The sequence below is a fragment of the Dasypus novemcinctus genome, chromosome 10 (assembly GCF_030445035.2).
Source record: "Dasypus novemcinctus isolate mDasNov1 chromosome 10, mDasNov1.1.hap2, whole genome shotgun sequence".
Lineage (NCBI taxonomy): Eukaryota > Metazoa > Chordata > Mammalia > Cingulata > Dasypodidae > Dasypus > Dasypus novemcinctus.
The window spans coordinates 76,860,021-76,883,461 of NC_080682.1; the positions used below are offsets into that span (position 1 = coordinate 76,860,021).

The window sequence follows — 23,441 nt, forward strand, 5'->3', positions numbered from 1 at the left end:
CGGCAGCAAACAAGGCAAATGTGGTCCTGTCCTCACGGAACTTTTGTTGAGTAGGGAAGATAGATAAGTAAGCAAGAGAGCTCAAATGTGATATTTGTTTATGACAGAAGAAACATAGGGTTCAATGAGAGTTGATAAGAGGATGACTCTAACCTGGTTTAGGACCCACAGAAAGCCTCTCCATCCCTGAAAGGGATGCTGTTTAAATTGAGACCTGTCTATTCAGGGGTGCAGGCTGGGCAAAGAGCTAGAGGAGAGAGAGGGTAGAGCATAGGGGATATGCACCAATTCAGTTAGAGTGGCGATATTTGGAGATTAAATTGACAGGGCTTGATAATTGACTGTGAAGGGGGTGAAGAGGGAAGACTCTTTTTGAAGCATCTGGCCCTGAACTGGAGGAAGGGGAAGGATTTAGATAAGGGAAGATCAGTATGTGTGTACACGTGTGTGGGAGTCATTCACAGCTAGGGTAGGTGTGACCAGCTCTGGTGGGTCAGAGGGCAAGAAGCCTGACCAGTGGTAGAGGTTTGTGAAGGGGAATGTGGAGATAAAGTTGGAGAGGGAGGCTACAGCCAATTATCTAAATTGCTTCCTGTGCTTAACTCCTTGGGGGAGCATTGGAGTGTAAGTGAGGCATGATTTCCCCCCATAGAAAATATTTTATTTTTTAGTGTGGAAATGAATGAGGTTCCTGTTTTGTTCCTTTAGAGGAGCTTATTTTTGTCCTGTATCATTATGTGGTGAGAATAAAAGGCCGAGAAGACCATTTGTGTCTTTAGAGATCAGCTCTCAGGTAGAAAAAGGAAAACTGGCTTTTCTTTTCTTTTCCTTCTCCAAAGAAGATCTGTTAGAGTAAAACACTGGAGAGTTATAACTGACTTTTCTTGCCAGAGCCTCCAGCTCCAGCTTTTGGTAGCCAGTCCTCCGGGAGCTGCGGTTCTCACAGTGTGGTCTCTGAACCAGCATCACCTGGGAACTTGTTAAACATGCAAATTCCTGGGCCTCACCCCAGACCTTCTGTTAGAGATTATGCAGGGAGGGCCCAGCAATCTGTGTTTTGCAAAGCCCTCTGGGTGATTTGATGCTGGCAGAGTTTGAGAACCATTGATTTAGACAACTTGCTGTTCCCATCCCTCCTAAGATACTCTCAAATTCTGCTCACCCTACTGTCTCCTCCAGATACCCATCATTCTTTGGGCTGCAGTGACAACCTTAGGTATATTTTAGTCACATAACCTTGGGTTTCCTCTTCTGCCTTTGGGATTGCCATAAGAGCCCATCTCCATGTAGATAGACCCACACTATGCCATGTTATAATCAAACTGTCAAATGCCAACGATAAAGAGAGAGTTCTGAAAGCCACAAGAGAGAAGCAAGTGTCACATAGAAGGGGGCTTCAGTAAGCTTAAGCTTGAAACCAGACTCTGTGGATAAAAAGGCTGATTTCTCATTGGAAACTGTGGAGGCAAGAAGGCAGTGGGAAGACATTTAAAGTGCTGAAAGCAAAAAATTTCCCAGCCAAGAATTCTGTATCTGACAAAACTGTCATTCAGAAACGAGGGAGAGATTAAGACATTCCTGGATAAACAAAAGCTGAGTCACTGCTAGTCCTAGTCCAGCCCAACAAGAAGTGCTAAAGGAGTTCTGAAGGTTGAAAGGAAAGGACGCTAAACAATTCACTGAAGCTACAGGAAAAACTAAAGATCTCTGGTAAAGATAATGACATGGATAAATATAAATACGTTACTATTGTATTCTTGATGTTACTTCACTTTTTATTTCCTACATTATCTAAAAGACAAATACATCAAATGTAATGATAAATCAATGGTTTTCAGCTCATGAATAAAGGTGGGGAACAGAGGGGTGTAGGAACATAGTTTGTGCATACTATTGAATTTAAGTTGGTATCAAAACAAACAAGATAGCTGTAGATTTAGAATGTTAAACTGAAGCCTCATGGTCACCACAAAGAAAATATCTCTCTGGGCAAACACAGAGAGACAGAGATGGGGGCAGTGGCAACGATTAATTAATATGAGTGTAGGGTTTCTATTTGGCGTGAAGGGAAAGTTCTAGTAAAGGCTCAGAGGACATTATTAGGACAAAAGAAAAAATTAGAATATAGGATGTAAGCTTTATATCAATGTTAAGTGTTTTGAGCTTGATACTTGCACTTTAGGTAATTAAAAGGGAATATCGGGAAGTGGACTTGGCTCAACAGATAGAGCGTCCGCCTACCACATGGGAGGTCCAGGGTTCAAACCCAGGGCCTCCTTGACCTGTGTGAGGCTGGTCCACATGCAGTGCTGATGCGTGCAAGGAGTGCCATGCCACTTAGGGGTGTCCCCCGTGTAGGGGAGCCCCATGCGTAAGGAATGGGCACCGTAAGGAGAGCCACCCAGCGCGAAAGAAAGTGCAGCCTGCCCAGGAGTGGCGCTGCACACATGGAGAGCTGATGCAGCAAGTTGACCCAACAAAAATAAGAGACAGATTCCCGGGCCACTGACAAGAATAGAAGTAGACACAGAAGAACGCACAGTAAATGGACACAGAGAGCAGACAACTGGGGGTAGGGGGTGGGGCGGGAAGAGGGGAGAGAAGTAAATTTTAAAAATTAATCCTTAAAAAAATATATATATATATATGTATGTATATCAAAAATTTTTTTAAAAAGTGAATATCCTTGTTTGTAGGAAAGGTACATAGAAGTATTATGTATTCAAGGAGTATAATGTGTACAACCTGTGCTCAGATGTTCTGAAGATAGAAAAATAGAAATAACGATAGGGAAGGACATAGGAAGGGAGGAAGGGAGGAAGGGAGTGAGGAAGGAAAGGAGGGAGGGAGGAAGGAAGGTAGGAAAAAGGTGGCAAAATGTTAAAGTTGATGGATATGGATATGTAGGGGTAGGGGTGGGGATATGTTGGAATTCTGTATGGGATGTGTATTATTTTTCCAATTGTCCTGTAAGTTTGAAGTTATTTGAAAGTAAAAAGTTTTTTAAAAGTACAATGTATAGGAAAAGGGGAAGAAGTTTCTGGTATAGCATGGTCTTACTTTACTCATTTTATACAAATTTATGAAGCAATTAGGATGTATCTTAGTTTCCCAGCTTTGATCACAAATACCATGAAATGGGTTGGTTTAAACAATGGAAATTTATTGGCTCACAGTTTTGAGGCTAAGACAAGTCCAAGATCGAGGAGTGAGCAAACCAATGCTTTCTTCATGAAGACTGTGTCATATAATGTGGGGCTGGGTGCCAGCCATCTTTGGGTCCTTGGCTTTTCTGTCACTTGGCAGTGCACATGGCGGTGGCATCTTTCTCTTCCAGGTTCAGTTGACTTCCAGTTTCCTCTCCTCCCTGTGACTTTCTCCCTGTGGCCTTCTCTGAAGGCCTCTGGGAATAGGATTAAGACTCCTCCTGATTCTGTTGGCCACACCTTAACTAAAAATAACATCTTTGAAAGGTCTATTTACAATGGATTCACACCCACAGGAATGCGTTAAGATTAAGAACATGTTTTTTCTGGGGTAGTAATTCAGCATGCCTGGCACCAAACACTGTGATCTGGATACTAAATTCAAAGAGGGATGTTAAGGAATTGAGATTCTTCTGAGGAGGGTGACCCTGATGGTGAGAAGTCTGGCTGGAAACCCTGTCTTGTGACCCTTCATGCGTAGTCTGCAGGATATAAGATGAAGGTGGATGTGGTGAAAGTCTTCAACAAGGGCTGGCATGATTGCCATGTAGCTGAGAAAAGCAGGAGTCACATCAATGGCTAGAAGTTATAGGCAGGCAAATTTCAAATTAAGCAATCCATAATTTTCTGTAAAGGAGACTTTCCAGCATACCTTGTTTTGGAGAGCTAGAATTTCGTCTTTAGCATTAAAGGCAGTAGTCTATCTACTAGAATAAGAGTTGGCATTTTCCATTAATAATAATTTTTATTATTCTAAATAGCAGTTAGAACACTCACAATGTGCCAGGTACTTTTCTAAGGGTTTTATATTTATTACTTTAGTTTTACAATCATCCTATGAGGAAAGTAGCATTATCATGGATACCGAGGCACAGAATCTTGTCAAAGGTCACACAGCTAGTCAGTGTGGAAAGCCAGGATTCAAATCCAGCAAGTCTATGCCAGCTACTGTGCCTCTAATCACTACGCTATATTGCCTCTCACTTCACTGGTCATCAAAGGATAATGCCCTTCCTTGACTGTATTCAAATGTTAATGTGCTGACTGAGTGGTTTACAGGTATGTAGAGATTTTAATTGTAATTGTATTTGCAGTAATGAAATTCAGCCTGTAATAACCTGATACTTGCTTGAAAGATGCCAGGGTCTTTTCTCCAGAAATTATTCTCAAGTCTTTTATTACAGGGCCTAATTTCCATTTACTGGATCATTTGTGCTTTTCTTCCTAAGCTTCTTCCATGATTCTCAGTGACTTCTTGTATTATGATCTTTTGTGCATAAAGGGCCACATACCAGGATCCTCCTAGAGCAGGGGTTCTTCACCTTTTTTGTTCCACGAACCCCTTTGCCAGTCAGGTGAAAACCACGGACCCCTTACTAAGTCCACACTATACTGTGTTTTACTTAATAAACACATCACACCCGCACCAACACGTTCCCATAAGAATAATGTTTTTCTGAATCTCACTTCAAGCTCATGGACCCCTTGTTAAGAACCCCTGTCCTAGAGCACTAACCTTTGGGATCAGGAACCTCTAGGACTGTAGTTGTGGTGTTTGGCACACAGGAGCGTTTCTCTTCAGTGCTTCACTGCCTGGGAAGCTGCTGGCCCACCTCTGCAGCTCTTGGGGAAGAGGAACGAAGCGTTCTTGGGTTGGTAATTCTGGCAGCCGACTGACAGCAGACTGTGTGCCCCGATCCCCAGGCTCTGTCAAGCATTTGATGTTGAGGTGAAGCCCAAGGCTGAGAGAGTGTATGGTCTTTGGAAGTTCAGAAGCTTGCTGTTGCACCAAGAAGCCAGCTGCAAAGCTCCCAGGATTGCCTTGGAGTTTCTAACCTGTTCCTACCATTGGGGTCTGAGCAGCCCTCAGTTTTCTCACTGGATTGTTTGTAAAAGGAACACATTGCCTGGAATGTTTTGAGTGGTGGTAGGAGTATACCACTTAAAATTATTTTATCTTGCTTAGGTAAGAATTTCCTTACTGCCCTTTGACCTCTTTGCTAAAGGGGTTCACCTTGCAAGTTGCAGGGCAGAACTTTCCTAAGGCATGTGCTGATTGTGAGCCTGCAGGTAGTATGTCGTCTGTTGCTAGGAGACGGCTGTCTCCCATGCCTGCAGTCTGAAGTTGGTTAAAGCTCCCAGTAAGAGACTTAGAGCACAGGGAGGTACTAAAACTCTAAGCTCCATGAAGAAGTCTGTCCTGTTGCTCCTCTGCTGATCACTGGGCTGTAAAGCTGATGTTTTGCTGTTTGTGGCTGATAGAGCCAGCACCTTATTCTCTAGAGACTGGCAGACTTGGTCTAGCTCCGCCTGTTGCATTTGGTCTAGCTCCGCCTGTTGCATTTGGTTGCCATGGCAGCAGAAAAAATGGGGAAACATGGAAACACCTGGCAAGCAGATGCAGAAACTTGATGGTTCAGGTTTCCTCCCTGGACTAGGAGATGCCGCCTGTGACAGTCGCAGGTAGGGAAGCGATGGTGATGATGCCCTAAGTTCATTCAAACACCTGGGCGTTTACTTGGCTTTTGATTTGATGTTTCTGAAGGGGCACTGGCGTTGGGAAAACGCAGTCTTCGCCACACAGCAACTGCGTCTTTGGCTCTGTCTGTGCTGGGTGAAAACGCTGCAGTAGTGGCTTTGCTGCATGTGGAAGGGAAGTTCCTTTTTCCTGTGGCTTCCCTTCTTGTCCTTTTCGTTTACCTGCCCCTAGTCTGGGAAGTGCTCAGTTCTCTCTTAGAAAATTCCATTTAGAAGCAGAAAGAAGGCCTGCTTGGTAAGCTAGGAGGAACAGATAGAGAGGAAGAGGGTTTGTCACAGGCTCGGATTAGAATTGTGGCATTTCAGAAACAGCTCCTCAGAGAGGGAAGGAACCGTAGACGTCAAGGCCTGGTTCTCCTGCACAGACAGCAGAAGGCACTGGCCCAGGGTTGCACAGCTCTGACGTAGATGGGTTGAAAGCCTGAGACTGGCTCAGGTTGGTTGTTGTTATTGTTGTTTCATACCAGGTGAAGGCTGCCTTTTGGGCTGGCTTCCAGCTCCCTGGTGGAGCGAGGTGGGGTGGGGTGAGGAGCTGGAGCCTGTGTTTAAGAGAGGATAGAGGGGGGAGGTGAAGGAACACAGAAAGCCATAGTTGAATCAGTTACTGAATGAAAACCCGTGTCAGACAGCCTCCCCCAGGGTGCTGCGAGTTTACAGGGCGCGTTGGCGGCCTGTCTGTGTGTGTCTCTTTCTGGGAAGAGGGAGTGTGGAGGTGTCTGCTTGTTTGGGACAATAACTTCCTTTTTTTTCTTGCTTCTCGTTGTATGTTGCTTTTTCCAAGCCCTTTAGGTGGTGTGTGTAAGCCCCTTAAAAACGCACCAATATCTGTGGTTATGCCCTCGGTACCCCTTCTCTCTAGCTCAATACTATTAGCTCTGTGTAGAATCCTTGAGGATAAAGGATGAATTTGGGGGCTATTTTTCCAGAAATTAATGGAATGCAGGTGTCATTCAATGATGTCCTCTCAATGAAAGATCCCTACTGCCCTACCATAGCTCTGACTCTTGACATTATTGTTCTACTGGGGAAAGAGTAGGAACTAAATCCCCCAGTCACAGGGTTACTACACCTTAAAGAAGTTCTGTATAAGGGTTTTTGTGGGTTCGGTTATAGAAAAGATTGTTGCTTAGAAGTTAATTTTTGGTATCTTGAGGTTTTTGGAGGGAAGAGCCTTAGAAATAAAAATAAAATGTAGTTGGGGTTTACATTTTGGAGTCGCCATTGGTAGCAGTATCCAATAATGTTTTTCATTTAGTGCCATGCTTCAGGGTTTCCAAAGTGCTCATTCAATCCACTCAGCTACCTTGTAAGACTGGAAGGTGGTTTTAACTTCATTTTGCAAAAGAGGAAACTGAAGCCCAGGGAAGTGATGTGACTTGTGGATGAGTCACTAAGTTGCAGAGCTTTGCTTTAGACCCAGTTTTTCTGGGCTATCGCTCTTCCCACCACCCAGGACCCTCTTAATTTGGGGATTGGTCTTGGGGCTAAGAGCAGAAGCCTGCTTCAGTCAGACCTTGGGATTTGCCATGGGATGGCAAAGCCCAGGTTTTGGAGTTGAGCTCCTATTTTGGGCAAGTCATCATCTCTCAAGAGTCTCAGTTTCCTATATCCATAAAATGGAAGATGGTAAAACTAATTTTGCAGGGCTAAGTGAGAAAGTGTAGGCAAAGTGCCTGGCATGTAGGTGCTCGACAGGTATAGCCCAGTCCCTCAGCTTGCTTGACCTTGTCATCAGGGAGAGATACCAGGCCCTAAGGTTTGGTGGTGCTTGTCTTGGTGACCTATCTATTGTGACAGTGACAGGGTAGGGAAAAGTTTTGCTGTGATGCCACTTCTTCTGTTCCAGTTCACACTGTTGACTGAGAAGGCAGCCAAACCTCACCTAAATTCAAACCCAACATGAAAAAATGGCTGCCAAAATTATAACTTCTCTTTCTTACTACATCTGCTGGTGTACTCGTTTGATCTTGGATATGCAAGAAGCAGAAGCAGCTTCTTTTATCAGTGGGGGAATGAATGGATGGACAGAGTGACTTCTTGCCCAGGTTCATCTGACATCTTTGACAATGTTCAGAGTGGAATCAAGGTCTTGAGCTTTGAGTCCCTCTCCTACTGGGCTTTTCCAGACTGATTTCATCTAGTACTAAGCTCTTCTGGTCATTTCAGATGAGAAGGAGTTGAGTTAAAATTCTCGCTCACTGATTTGAAGTTCAGCCCACACCCCTCCAGCAAAATAATCAGCATTCATGTAGCACAAGTCAAGGAAAGAAGGGTCTTTGTTCAGATCATCCCACTGTACTTTGGGAATCCAGATGGCACAGAAACCTGGCAAGCAGGCATTTTAAGTGAATATATTTTATTTAACGGCACCAAGAGTCTGCTTTCCCGTAGAGTGTGCAGATTTTTGGTCTCTTCTCCCAGGATCCATGTGACTCATGTACCTCAGGGCATCCTGTGGCTTTGGAGAACTGAACCACCTTTCACAGTTGCTCAGCTTTGGGGCACAAGCTCTTCTGGGGGGGGGGGGAATGGTTGTTCCCTCAAACCTCTAATGAGAACACATTTCGACTGGAATTAAGAGCAAATCAGCATCTGCCCCACTAGCTTCTTCAATGGAAAACATACCTGTAAGATGTAATAGAAGGAAATGTTCCACAGTGGACGTGAGTGATGTCCTTCTCAGTATGTTGTGTTAGGAGGCTACACACACACTCCATCGATGTTCCCATTGCTCAAAATGTTATGGTAAATGGCCCCCAGGAATTTCCATTGGAGCCAGTTTTTCGGCTTTTTCATCCCAAGTGAGAAAATTATTTTTGAGACTCTTTTCATATGCCATCTTTGGATACCAAAAGGAGCCCCCAACCAAGCATCACCACGTTCCTTTTTTTTTTTTTTTTTTTGTTCTTTAACTAGTTGTAATTTCAGAAAATTTTAGTTATTTCCAAAACCCATACTCACCCTGGAGGAATAAGAGAACATTACCCACAGTGAGGAGATTCAGGGAGCCTCTCTGAAGGCAGATTTTGTTACATGGCCACGTGGGTAGCTGGATGTGCCTGTTTCTTTCAAACTTTGCCAGATAGTGGTCTTTTATTGCTTGAGCTGGAAGTCCAGTTCACCAGGTCTGATGGTGAAGACAGTTTTTTGTAGAGACAACAGGGTCCCCTCTCTGGGGTATGTTTAGTTTGGAAATTAGTCATCATTCCTAAAAAGCCAGCTTTCTGTGGGTGTGACTGAGCAGTGATGGAGTTGTCTTCATTTGTTTCCTCTTCCTCCTCCTCCTCCCCTATCCATCACTGTCTCTCCCTCAAGTCCAGTGCTAGGGCCACTTTGAGCTGGCTTCTTAGGTGGTGGTGGTCTCTTCCTCCCTCACCCACCCACGGCTGCAGGACAGTTATCTTTCTTCCCACGTTTTGGGCTGGGAGGAGCTCCCCAGCCAGTTAGCATCCCAGAAGCTGGTGTGGGGAGGTGATGTGGGGTTAGAATACAGTAGCGGTGATTAGCACCCAGGATCGTAATGTAAAGAAATGGCAAGGGTAGCCCTCTATTCTGGTCTTTTTTTCTTTTCGTTCCTATGTTTTTGCTTTTAATTTTTATTCTAGTAACATATATGACCTAAAATGTCCCCTTTTAATCACACACATATAACTCAGTACTCCTAATTACATTCAGTGTTGTACTACCATCACCACTACCCATTACCAAAACTTTACATTCAACCCAAATAGAAATTCTGTACAATTTAAGCATTAACTAGATAGTCTTTTGTTTATCCTACAGAGGGAGAATGGCATATAGTCGATAGAGTGCGATACCATTTAATTTTAAATGGTGATTAATGGGGGAAATATTTCTATTGCAATAATTTTTTTAAATCAAGATAAAAGTCATAAACACAGTATAATATCACAATTATGTGAAAACATAAAAGCAACTCCCCCCTCAGAAAACAAACAAAATGCCAGATATATAAAAAGAGTGGAAATAAATATACCAACTGTTAAAAATGCTTTTGCTTTGTGTAACAGGACTATGGGTGATATTTTTTCCTCTCCTCTTTTTCTCAAAATATTCTATAACCAGCCTCTATTAGTATCTTAAGTGGGAGAGAATCATGATAAAATCCCAAACAAGCCTTTTTTTTGCGTTGGACCTCGTGCCCAGTTTGGAGAGCGAGACACCATAACCAAGACAACTTCTCATACCTTGCCTTAACTTCTGGAAATCCGAAGTCAGGCAAGATCAGGTGCCAGGAAGATGTTTTGGACATAGTTTCGCCTGGAGGCAGGGGGTGGACAAGGCAGCCTTTAGATCCCTTCCCACCCCCGCCTGGTGATTAGCTCTCCTCTGCACACAGCCTCTGTCAGCAGCAAGCCGGCTGAGTGTGGTGACATTCTCCGAGAGGGGAACAGTAACAAAAGTCTGGCTGGGATGGAAACCGGGGGCGGGGAATCTGGAGTGAGTGCCTGCGCTGATAAGGAGCCAGTGATCTTTCTGCCTGCTGGAACTCACACCTCCAGCTGCCAAGCAGCCAGCAGTGCCCGGCCCCCTGGCAAGCTGGTGCCCATCACAGCGGTCCTGCTACTGGCATAGCTCGGAGAGCATGGTGGTCATGGCTACTTCTGCAAAGAGCGTCTCCAGGATTCCGGGTATCGGGCCTCTGTCTTAGTGCGTGGAAAGGATCACTTGTCCTCCGAGCAGCAGCGGTTTTTGAGGAAGCAGCGTAATTCCAGGGTGGAAACTAGGATTTCCCCGCATAGCATCTCCCTAAAGTCAGCTTGGTCAGAGGACGTCCAGAGTGCTTCTTCCTCAGCTGTGTCCTGCCTGGATCTCCATCTCCTCCTCCTGAGGATCCTGGCCCAGACCTTCAAATCAGATTTTCTCCACTTTTCCAGCAAAGACCCTCAGCTTGTTGCAGTTTGCTGTGCCTCCACCCACCTGGATCCTGTTACCCATCAGGGCAGTGGGCAACTTAGCACAGAACGCTGGGACTTCTGCTCTGCGGAAGGCTTAGTGATCCTGGAGTTGGCAGGGTCTGGAATCAGGTGTCAAGCTGTTCAAGGATAGGTATTGAATTTGTGTGGAGGCATTTGCTGCCATTTGTCTGAAGCCTCCGGTACAGGCTGGGGCTCTGTGGAGGCAGGTGAGGACTCCTCTATGATGTCTCTTGGGTGCTGTACCAAGATGTTCCCAGAGCGCTGGTCCTCCCAGGGTTGGCTGAGCTTCTCCGTGGGAAGCAACGCATCCCTGGGATGCTGATGGGGAAGCACTGAGGCGGTCCTTGTTGGGGCCCAAGGCATGCTTCATTTCTTCCCACTTTCCAGGCCTGGCACAAGGGGTTAATATCTGATGGCTCTATTTTGGGGCAAATGGAGTGTTCCCAGAATAGGACTCTTTGTTGAGTAGTCTATTTTGGGAGGCAAGCCCCACTGGCATTTATGTAAGCGATTCTCTGTGAGTATCTGGGGGTGTAGATGGGTGCGCAAGTGATTTCTTGATACTAATTATAAACTCCTTTTGGGAACTGGGGAACTGGGGTGTGTATGTGTAAGGGTATGGGTTGCTCTTGCTGTGGAGAGCATTGGGATTGTGCGTGTCCATCCCGTTTAGCAGTCACCAAGACACCGGGCAAGAGTGAGTATGGGGAGCTTAGGACAACAGAAAGGGATGGCTGCGTTGCCCCCTCATGGGGCATCTGGATGTGGAGATGTGTTCATCTGTCATCCTCTTGATTCCTTGTAGCACATGGGCAGGTTGGACTCTGTGGCCCTCTGGCTGCAGTGCAGAGTCAGGTCTCCAAAACATCAGGCCAGTGTTGTTCTGAGGCTCAGCAACCAGTTCTAACCCAGAACAAATTTCAGACTGCACCTCCCACCCTGCAGCTTGACACTTCCTCACTGCATTTCCCTTTGTCTACCCACAGGCCAAATCCACATATGTCGAAGCAAGAGAGAAACCAAAGGCCGTCCAGCATGGTCAGTGAAACGTCCACAGCTGGGACCACTTCCACTCTGGAGGCCAAACCTGGACCCAAAGTGAGCTCTTACTACTAGTTCTTTCCTTCCTTTCTATTGTATTTTGCTAAGTACCTTTGTAGCCAGAGCCAATGATCGTCACAGTAATTTTGTGAGGGAGACATGTAAGAAATGTTCTACCCAAACCACACATCTGGAAATTTGAGGCTAAGAGGGGATATTGGCACTTGTCCAGGAAAATAGGTGATTGCTAAGAGAACCAGGACTGATGTCTGGATCCTCTGACACATTTTCCATTTCCTTGCCTGGGTTGGGAGGACCATACCACCGTTCACATGTGAATGTGTGTTAGAGACAGCCTGGCAGAGTCAGTGGCAGATGGGCCCAAGGAAGGGTGACCTGAGTAGGGCTCAGAAGTTCATGTGCCCATGCTGTAGGAGCACTGCCTGAGGAGCAGGGGAAAGCCCAGCATTGTGGAGAAAGGCAGAGTGCAGATGGGTGAACCCCTTTGGAGGGATATCTGGAAACTGGCAAAATTTGTGACCAAAATATACAGGTTTCTCCAGAAAGCACTAGGACATATCAGGGCCAGTAGCTGCTCATGAAAGTTGACTGAAAGGCCCCTTTAATTTTTTTTCTCTGTGGCCCAGGCTGGAAGCTTGCCAGGTCCTGGCTCACCTCTTAATGAGAATGCTGTGGCCATGTGCATGTCTGCTCCCTGTTTCCCTGTACTTCTAATCAAGGGGTGCTGTCGCTTGGAGTGGGAGCAGAGAAAACCCTCAGCGCTCCTTACGTAGAAGTGCCTTTTTGTGCATCTGCTCGAATCCCTCCTGCTGCTAGAGCTCAAGTCTGCTTTCTCCTAGATTATAAAGTCTAGCAATAAAGTCCACAGCTTTGGAAAGAGGGACCACGCCATTCGGAGGAACCCCAGCGTTCCAGTGGTGGTGAGGGGCTGGCTGCACAAACAGGTGAGGAGGTGGAGGAGTGAAGGTGGGGGGAGATTGCTCTTCCTGATTTCTTTCCTTGCCCTGGCCCCACGGATCTGGGGATAGTCACATAAGCTTTCTGTTCCTGAGTTTGTCTGAAACAGGTAGATTCTGCCCACTGTGACGAACAATTTGCTGTTCATTTTTATGAGTGGGCTGTCTGCTCAATGGCTATAGCTTCCCTTCCAAAACCCGCATGATCAATTTATTGGTTGCCCTGGGACCCATGCCATAGTACAGGTGGGTCAGCATGAATCCCACCATACTGCCAATATTCTACCAGCACTTGTCTTTCTGATATTGAGTCTCTGTTATCATTTGGCTGTAAAATTCCATCTTTTCCTCTCTGCCAAGCCTAGCCCGTATATCTAGCCCCCTAGAACCTCAGATTTCAAATCATATCTCCTCACTCCTCATCTCTTTCCCTTAACTTGCTTTTTCTGGATCTTGGTTAATGGTACCAACTGCTCTCCCAGGTACTCAGTTTAAAAAACCTGAGCACCATCACCAGCTTCTCCTCCCACATGTGTTCTGTCAGTGTGCTCAGTTCACTCTCTCTCCTAAAACCGTTCTTCATCTCTGTCCCCAGTTGATTTGTCTCTGATCTTCTGGTCATGGTTAGGCTGGGAGCTCCTAGGACCAGAGACTATGTCTCCTTCATTTCCTTCCTTCACAGATCATCTGGTCACTTTGCAGAAGATAAAAATGATAAATGCAGGAACTTGCCAAGCTAAATTTCTTTTTAGCATTTCAGTAAGTGGAAGATGAACAAACTTCATGCATTTAGGTTTAAAAATTATCTTTTTTTTTTTTTTAATTCAATCCTGTCAAAAACATCTATAGAAGGAAAGCAAAAGACGAATTTGAACAGCTACCTCTAAAGCTAAAAGCTGCTCTGGCATTTTCCTAGGTTTGGGAGAAAACTGGCCTAAAACACTGCTGTTTTTCTATCCTTGCCATACTTTTTGACTTATCACAATTACCTAAAAAGTTTTTACTAAATATAGAGGTTTACATTTCAGATGAGTAAAGCCAGATTCTTGTCATGAGACAATTTGATAGCAAGAAATCCAAATCTTTTTATCCTAAGTAAAAGGAAAGCACAGCAGCAAAATTAGTCTCTTGTGGAAGATTAATTAACAGTTGATTAAATTATCTGACTTAAATTCTTTGTTCAGCACTATGTGAATTCAATTTTCTAATCAGCAAAAATGAAGGTATTTTATAGAAGAACACTTAAAAATACATTTTTGTTTAAAAAAAGATTCCTTTCTTAATGGAAGACATATTTTTGAATTCATATTTTCCTTTCTGTTTCTAATCTATTTCCAGGGAACAACAACAACAAAAAAACTGGGAGGTAGGGTGGGGATAAACTATCACTGAATCTATATTTTAATGATTTAACAGCTACTTAATAAAATATTCACTGATTTATTGAAAGAAAGAGTGAATATGGGCAAGTCTTAGTTCTAGAATAAGGTTGTGTATGAAGGGCGGGAAAGGGCAGTATGCTCAGCCATTTCCCTGACTGGTTTTCTTTGTTTTGCAGGACAGTTCTGGGATGAGGCTGTGGAAAAGGAGGTGGTTTGTGCTTGCTGATTACTGCTTATTTTACTACAAAGGTGAGCTGAGACTCAGGCCACCAAGGGCTCTTTGTGCTGGGGGTGGGGAGTGGCAATTCAGGTGATTGTCTTCTCAAATCCAGGGGTGGTACCAGTGGCCGGAGCTAGTTGGAAACCTATTTCCCACCAAAGTATTCAGTTTTATATATTACGTGAATGGTTGGTGACTTGAGTTTTACAAGTTCTGGCACAGGAAGTTCCATCTGTGGGGTCAAAATAAATAGAATTTTGTTTGCATGCCACTTAGGGCATCAAGATCTGGATTGTCCTAGCTTCTGCTGCTCTTGGAGCACAGGTATACCTTTGAGGCAGTGGGAGAGGTGGGATGTATGGTGTATTAGTCAGCCAAAGGGGTGCTGATGCAAAATACCAGAAATTGGTTGGTTTTTTAAAGGGTATTTATTTGGGGTAGGAGCTTACAGATACCAGGCCATGAAGCATAAGTTACTTCCCTCATGAACGTCTGTTTTCATGTGTTGGAGCAAGGTGGCTGCCAACGTCTGTAAGGGTTCAGGCTTCCTGGGTTCCTTTCTTCCCAGGGCTTGCTTCTTTCCAGGTGTAGTGTTCCTTTCTTCCCGGGGCTCCAGCTTAAGGCTTTAGCATCAAATTCCAATATCAAAACTCAACATCAAAAACACCTAACTCTGTCCTTTACCATGCCTTTTATCTGTGATTCCCCACCCACCAAAGGGTGGGAACTCAACACCCTAGTGGCACAAGAGGTTTACATAATTACTTATTCAAGTAAACCTCTGAATCCAATATAATCTAATATGCCCAGAGGAAAAGATCAGTTTACAAACATAATCCAATATTTCTTTTTGGAATTCATCAATAATATCAAACTGCTACATATGGGTATTTTATAATTTTGTATTTTATAACTTCTTATCTGGATTTATCCTCTGTGACAGTTGTTGGGCAACTGTTGAATTGATTCGGCCATATGAACATTGATGGAGCTGCAGTTCCTGAAGTCGGGATTGCACAGTATTGACAGAGAAGTGAGGCTCAAAACATGGAGGCTTACTTTTAAGACAAGACTAGACTGTGATGGGTCCTTTAAAAGATCTCCAAAGTGCTTTGGCAGTTCAAGGGAGCTAGAAGTTAATTCCATGTTGGAGAATCTGGGGAGACTTCTTAGAAGAGATAGGATTTGAATTGGGCTTTTTAGGGGGAAGACAAGCATCTCAGGCAGAGGAAAACACTTGAGTGAAGTTCTAGAAGCAGAAGAAGGAATGACAGGCCTGGGTGGCCCAAGCAAGTCTTGGATGCAGGATGTACTAGGAGATAAAGCTCAGGAGGTAGGTAAGGGCCAACCTGCCAGCAGAGGAAATTGGGCTTCATTCCATGTCCATTAGGGAAACAGCAAGTGCCTTGGAGTAGGAGAGTGACAGGACCAGCTTTTTAGTAGGAAGTTGCCCCTCTTAATGAGGAAGAAAGAGTGAATAGAAGTAGAAGGTAAGATTTTCACACATGCTGTCACTTTGCCTATGAGATTTGCTCTACCCAGAATGTTCTTCCCTATCCTTTAAAACACAACTTAAATTTCATCTTCTGAGGCCTTTGCAACTTCCCCAGAGTGTGCTCCTCCTGCCTCTGTATTCCTGCAGCACTTGGTACAATGCTCTATTTCAGGAGTCATCTGCTTGAGTTGTGTGTTTATATGCCTGTCAACTGGGGAGAGGACCATGTCCCATTCACCTTTGTAGCTCCAGCATTAGCACAAAGATCCCCAGAGAGCTTCCGAATGAGGGATCAGTTAAAAGGTGATTGCAGTAGTTCTGGGGAGAGATGAGGAGCCCTGAACCAGAGCAGTGGGATGGACCAGCCCAGGAGGTGTTACAGAATGTCGTTCTGATGTGCTTTTCCATTCAAAGACAGCCGAGAAGAAGTGGTCCTCGGGAGCATACCGCTGCCCAGCTATGTGATCTCACCTGTGGCCCCTGAGGATCGCATAAGTCGCAAGTATTCCTTTAAGGTACTGCTCCTTCTCCAGTGCAGCAAAGACTTTGCTCTTCAGAAACTTTGTGTTATCAAAACTGGTTTTATTAAAGCAGTTTTTGTGGGGAAGAGGAAGAAGTTAAGAAGCTAAAGAGTTTCAGACTCATGTTAACAAAGTTATAAATTATTTAAGCAAGAATCCTATCACAAGTATTTTCACTTGTATCTGAGCTTTTGAGTCCCCCAGGCTTGCTCACATATTTAGACCCTCTCTTTTCCTATCACCGCTAGTACTATGATCATGTGTCCAACATAGCTCTTCTTGTGTTTTTTTATCACTTAAAATCAGCCAGTCTAACTAGTATCCAGCCATGCAGTACAATTGATGTTCTCTAATAACTGAGTTACATCAATTATGTTATTCATATACACTTTGAAGGTTAGGGGGCTGCACAGGTTTGTCCACTTGTGGAGAAGCAATTAGAATCAAATTTGGTTATTTTCTGGACCACTTATGATTCCCTGGGAAATCCCTTCACCAGTGAAACCCTTTTCTTCTTCCTTTGTTATGGAGCCATTTGGAGTGAGTGGGGACGTGATAGTTGATGGCAACTTTCTGGCATCTGTGAGTTCCCTGAAGGTGACAGTTAGGCCCAAGCTTGGTGGTCCCCATAGATTCCTTCACTGCTGGTATTTCTTGGGACCCTCAGAAATGGCAAGGGTGGGATGGACTGAAGATCCACTTTATCCCATTTCACCTCTCTAAGAAGTCCCAGAGAGCACTGAAGCAAGTGGTCCTTGGTGCCAGTGGCCACAGGGCAACACCTCACAGCTGCTCAGGATATGAACCAGTGGCAGGGGTTTTAGGCTGGGTAAGGGGCTCCTCCTGCCCCTCTGCTCATGTTGCTTTGGTTATTTCTATGCTGGGAGTACAAGATGGGTATTAAAAAGTACGTACTAAAGCAGAGTTTGAATAGAAATCAGATGTTCCAGCCATTGATATTTGAAGGACCATGGAAATGCATAAAATAAGAAATGCACCTTTCTCTGGAAGAGTTAAAGGAAACTTTTCTTATATAATGCCCATGGTTTTAGTAGTTATGGACCTCACTTTGTGAAAGACTTTGGAAAGTGATAGTTTACATCAGCTTTTTTGTTTCGAGGCCATTGTGGGGGTGGTTGATGGAAAGTCAGTCTCATCTTCCTTCTACCTTTCCTTCCTAAGAAAGTGAGCTGATATTTCAGTTTTGTTCATTGTCTGAGCATCCTCTCTCTTTCCCTTGAGCATCACTATCCCTGGTGACTATAGAGTTGATTTGGGTTGGAAATTCTGGAATTCTCGCCCATATTATGTTACATGATATCGTATTGCCTTATATCTGTAAAACCTTTAATGATTTGTGAAGTACTTTAATATGTATTACCTCATTTAGTCCTCATGGGGATCCTATAAAATAACTTTATTTTATAGGTTAGGAACCCAATGGTCAGTGAACTTAAGGAACTTTCAAAGGTCACAAAACTGGAAATGGTAGAACCAGAACTTGATCCTGACATTCTATCCTTTTAAAGGGAGGGGGTACGATTTCTTTCTCTTCCACATCTTATTTTAGTACCTTTTGCACACACATTGCAGGAGGTGGGAGGTGGTTTGAATTAACATTGTTGTCATTTTAGGAATTCCTTTTTACTTAATGTGTTCAGGAACATCCCCTGCTTATTCTGGCTCTGTGAAGATTTTGTTCAGTGGGTATCAGGCTGGTCTTTTGTAGCCTGAAAGTCATCTATCAGAAAACCCTCCTTTCTAAAATTGAACATTGGGCAAATAAATGGGGTAATGTATGTGATTTGGGGGGACAGCATTTGGAATATCCTGAAAGTAATTTATTGTAACTATATATATTTCATCCTAACACTTCATCGGGAGGTGTGAAAATAGATTCTAGGAAAACATCTTTTATGTGTCATCGATATTTATTTATTTTTTTCTTTTCCTTAGAAGGAATTCACCAAGAGTATTTCCTAAATCTTTGGCCTGGGAGACAGAAGGCATGCATGTATTTGGGGGTCTTTGGGGCCCTCAGGGTCTGAGAGTAGAGAAAAGTGACTGCAAACAGATCTGGAGGAGTTCAGCTAGTTCCCTGGAAAGGACTGTACTTGCCTGAGTGTGGAAGATACCTTTCCCTTGGGTTCGTGGCATTCTTTTAGGGGCCTAAGGGTGGACCCTGGGGCAATTCAGGATCCATGTCCTTGGGCATACCCTAGAGTTAAATTACTTTCCTTTAACTCTTCTAGAGAAAGGTAGGTTTCTTATCTTATGCATTTCCATGGTCCTTTAACTATCAATGGCTAGAACACTTGATTTCTGTTTTGTGTCTGGGCCTTTTGCCAGACTCTGTATCAAGAGTGAAATTCTCTGACTGTTTTGGGCACCTTGCCAAAGATGTTCAGAGTAAGAGCTGTGGTGGCAGGTAGGCATAGCCTGAAAGGTCATATGGGTCTCTCCTCTCATTCTTTTTCAACTGTGTCCACCCATCTGGCAGTCCTTAGGCATTACCAGGGAGGCTGGGTGCTAGGTGGACACTGAGTTTCACCAGGTCTGCAGGGCGAGCTTCTAGGAGCCATTCTGGCCTGCCTTGACCAGCAGGCCTTTCATGCTCTGCTGCCTCACCAGGGGCCTCCCATTAGAGCCCCTCCTCGCCCCCAGCCTCCCCCAGCCTGTTGGTCACCTCGTAGCACCTGCTTGTTCGTGGGGATCCAGGATCCAGAGCAGAAAACAGTCAAGATTCTAAGGTCTTCAGTGGGGAAAAAGCCTTTGAGCTCCTTCCCTCTCTCTAGACCAAGGGTTCTTAAGCTGAGATCTGTAGCCCTTGCAAGAGTCCATGCATAAAACACATTCTTAAAATTTTTTAACATTTAACTGATAAGTAACATTTTCTTCAGTTAAGAAAACAGCCAAAAATAGGTGTCAGCCATACCTGTGACTTGGTGATCAATAGAAATCGGAGATATTTTCATATCACATTACAATTGTTGTAGATATCTTGAAAAATTTATGTTCATTGCCACTTTGAAATTACATTAATTATTACACCTGCCACTACATTTGTTTCAGGTTATTCCTATGTTGGGATACAACATGAGTATTAGAAATGCATGGTTAAGGAAACATCTATATTATACTATGTTAAATTTTTGTTTTTTAATATTTCAATAACTATATTTCAGTATAATCTATGTGTGCATTTAAAATCATTTTAAGAAGGAACCGTAGGCTTTACCAGACTGTCAGAGGGATCCATGCCACAGAAAAGGTCCAGACCCCTGCTCTAGAGTCTTCCTGAAGGCCAGCCAAGAGACTTGGCTTTTCACTTATTTATTTATATTCAACAAACATTTATTGAGCTCTGTCGTTCCAGTTGGCAGTATTGTAGATGCTGGGGATAAGCAGGGCAAAGGACAATCTCCTTGCCTCCCTGAGCTTTATATTCTGGAGTTTGCATCAGCTTTGGGTTTTTAAAGGATGAGAACAGGAAAGAACTACCTTTTCCACTTCCTTCCATCCCTCCCCCATAATTAGTCACCTCAAGACCTTTCAGTTGTGTTCTTTGTGTATCTCTCAAATCCACCTCCTGCTCTCTGCTACCTGCCTCACTGTTCTATGTCGGCCGCCATCGTCCCTGTCCTGGACAAGGTGCTAGAACACTGTCTAGCTCACACTACCCATTCTGTGTGTTGGATTTCTCTGCAACAGCCTCCTCACTGTTCTGCAGCCTCCATTTCACTCTCTACACAATTTTTAAATTGCAAATATGTTCAGATTATCCTACCTATTGCCTTCAGGGTAAAGCCCTTGGCTTAAGGCCACAGTGTCTCTCTCCAGCTACATTTTTAGCCACTCCCTCTTTCACCTGCCCTCCAGCCCTATGCTGTTGCCTGAAGGCTCCAGGATGTTTATTGCCTCTTGCTGATTGGCCTTTGCCCATGCCTCAGATGCAGCCTGGAGTGCCCTTCCTGAACTGTTTGCTCAGGGGTCACCTCTGGGAAGCCTTCTGTGAGCTCCCCAGGCAGTTAGATATCCTCCTTCTGTCCATCCACAGCACTTGTCTGACTGCACTAAGTGGCTGCCTTACCCATTGGGTGCTTTCACCAAGGAAACCAGCCCATCACCTAGTTCTGCCTAGGTAGACGGGGCTGGTCCTGTTTTAGAGAGACCATACAGAGTAGTATTTTGTAATAGGAGTTGTGGTCAGTGACACTGCCTGCACTTCCAAAATTACAGTGGGCTCAGGTTTACTTGCATTTTGTTTAGTCCTCTATAAATTAGTAATTAGGGGCATAGGAGGAGTCTTAAAGTTTCCAGAAAACTCATTTAGCTAACTTCATTGTTCAAGTAACTACTTTCGTAATAATATTAAACAACATCTTTTGAGCTTTACAAATGCCAGGCTGTGTTCTAAATACCATACGTGCAAGTACTTGGTTCATCCTCACACAGCCTTACAAGGTAAATACTACTGTTATCCACAGTTCCATCTTAAAGACGAGGAAGATGAGGCATAGGAGCTTGAGCAGCTTGTGCAGTGTTACATGGTGCATAAGAGGCAGAGGCCACTTTGGACCCCAGGCTGTCTCCCAGAGCCCAAGCAGTTCATCATGCTGCTTGTACCGGCAAAAAGGTGGGGGGGGGGGGGAGTAGGTTATTTTTCTCAAAAAATGGCCACCACTGTCATTACAAGCCATAAACCTGAGGTATTTGCCATTCTCTCACCTCCCATATCCAGTTCATCACCTGCTGACATGACCTGCTAGTTCTCTTCGGACTCCATCTACCCTCTCCTCGTCTCCACCTCCACCTCCACCTCTCACCTACGTTCCAATAGGGGCCTTCTGACCAATCTCCCCTCTCCTGCTCCTGCCTGGTTCCACCCTCTTCTTCATACAGCAGCCAGACTGATCCTTCTAAATAAGCTGGTCACGTCACTCCCTAACTTAAACCCCTTTAATAGCTTCTCATTGCTCTTTTAAGTGAAGGCAAACCCTAACATGACCAGCAAGGCCCTGGCAATCTGAACCTGTCAGCTTCAGTAGCCTCGCCTCATGCTGCTCCCCTCTCAGCTTCTCTGTCCCAGTCACCCTGGCCTCATGAAACATGCTGTGCTCTTGTCCATTTTGGGGGCCACAGCAGGTACCATCCCTGAACTCCTACTTAAATATCTGTAGATGTCTTGTTATTTCTTCAAGTGAGTCCTGCCCCAGGCCAAGCCCCTGTTATCTCCTCTCATAGCATCCAGAATGTCATCTTTTTATTTTTTTATTTTTTATTTATTTCTCTCCCCTTTCCTCCCACCCCCCCCCAGTTGTCTGCTCTCTCTGTCCATTCGCTGTGTGTTCTTCCGTGACTGCCTCTATCCTTATCAGTGGTATGGGAATCTGTGTCTCTTTTTGTTGCGTCATCTTGTGTCAGCTCTCCGTGTGTGTGGCACCATTCCTGGGCAGGCTGCACTTTCCTTCGCACTGGGCAGCTGTCCTTACGGGGCGCACTCCTTGCGCATGGGGCTTCCCTACACGGGGGACACCCCTGCATGGCAGGGCCCTCCTTGCGCACATTAGCGCTGCGCATGGGCCAGCTCCACACAGGTCAAGGAGGCCCGGGGTTTGAACCGTGGACCTCCCATGTGGTAGGCAGACGCCCTATCCATTGGGCCAAGTCCGCTTCTCAGAATGTCATCTTTATAACATTTTATACAGTAGTCATTGCTTGTCCATGACTTCTCTGCTTGCTTATAAATTGTCTTGGCTTTGTTTAAGGCTCTTTCCCCAACTATAGAGCAGCCACCTTTCACATAGTAAACACCAAATGAATGATAAATTATTGTCGAATAAGAGGAAGAGCCAATCAGTAAGTTGCTAGGGTTTGGCCTTTTGAGTACTCCTATTTTTTCCCCAAATACCTGGCTCTCTGTGTTCTAAAGACTGATGTTCAGGGCTTAAGTTGTGAAGATTCTGGGCTCCCTTTCCCAGTGCTCTATCAAGACCTGAGTTATAAGAGACAGAAGACCAGGCACATCCTATGGGCATTATGTTTTTGGAGGTAAATTCTTCCTTGCTGCACATCCTCATTTCCTTTAAGCATATCCTGGTTTCTATTCCATCGTGCAGAGTTGCCTAGTAGTATTATATTAATTGGAAGGGGAAAGGCAGAGGAGAAAAGGAACCTATTTGAGATGAAACTAGGCCAGGGGTGGTTCTGGCATCTTCCCACAGGCTCAGGGCACTGTGGACTTGGTTCACTCAGCCAGATGAAATGGGAACCCCCTTCTTGCCTTCACACTTAATCCATCTAATGTGCCCAAGCACAGATAGAGTGTGCTTAGTTGAGAACATCTTTTTCAGAGCCAAGAGTGGCTGGGCACAGCATATGCTGGCAGTTTGATTAGTGAATAAAATTATGTTTGCAATGGTGTGTAATTCCTTTGTAATGGCAGCTGTAACTCCCAAGGCCTATTTGCAGACATGTACACACATCCCTGTCTGTAGTGTGTTCCATGCTGATTACTTGGGGAAGGCTGGCTCTGTGAACTCTGATAGAGCAGAAACCTATTCTCTCTATCGAGGGCTCTCTGTGCTTGTGGGTGGCCTTGTGTCTTGTGGGGTGAGCCCCTGTCCCAGAACCCTGTGTGGCTGGGTAGAAAGTCTGGGAGAGGATATCAGATATCTAATGGAGTCATCATCCTAAAGACCTTTTAAGAACTTCTGCTGATTCACAGTAAGACATGCTCAAGTTTCTTCTCATTATGTTCTTTTTACCACATCCCCACCTTGCTAAAATAGGAAGAATCCTTCCTGGGACAGTGCATGATACCTTATGCATGCAAGGAGGGAAATCAGGTTTGCTTCAGCTGTAGGGACCCTTGACTACAGGTCTAGTTGCCTCAACTCCCTTAGCACTGGGCTGGATGGACTCAGATATCTGAATGTCAGAAGCAGGCTTATATTTAATAGGCATTTAGGACCTGGATGAATAGGAATGTGGGAGGACAAGCAAATGCTGACTTCATCTGAGCAGGTGTTTTCATCCATGACCATCGGTGATTCTAGAAGCATGACATTTTCCCCCTTTTAATTGGTTCTCTCATTTTATTTGCTCTGGATCCAGAGTAT

General features: G+C 44.6%; 1 protein-coding gene across 20 annotated transcripts in view; it reads left to right on the forward strand.

Moving 5' to 3' along the window:
* Positions 1 to 23,441, forward strand: part of PLEKHA7 (pleckstrin homology domain containing A7) — a 256,276-nt gene that overhangs the window by 166,642 nt on the left and 66,193 nt on the right. For all 20 annotated transcript variants that reach the window (XR_011649935.1, XR_011649936.1, XR_011649937.1 and 17 more), the window contains 4 exons: positions 11,671 to 11,782; positions 12,586 to 12,690; positions 14,261 to 14,333; positions 16,214 to 16,314. Coding sequence is in view for 15 of the 20 variants with exons in the window: in XM_071218169.1 (XP_071074270.1) it covers positions 11,671 to 11,782; positions 12,586 to 12,690; positions 14,261 to 14,333; positions 16,214 to 16,314 (391 nt within the window). In the remaining 5 variants the exon portion in view is untranslated. The remainder of the gene's footprint in view (positions 1 to 11,670; positions 11,783 to 12,585; positions 12,691 to 14,260; positions 14,334 to 16,213; positions 16,315 to 23,441) is intronic.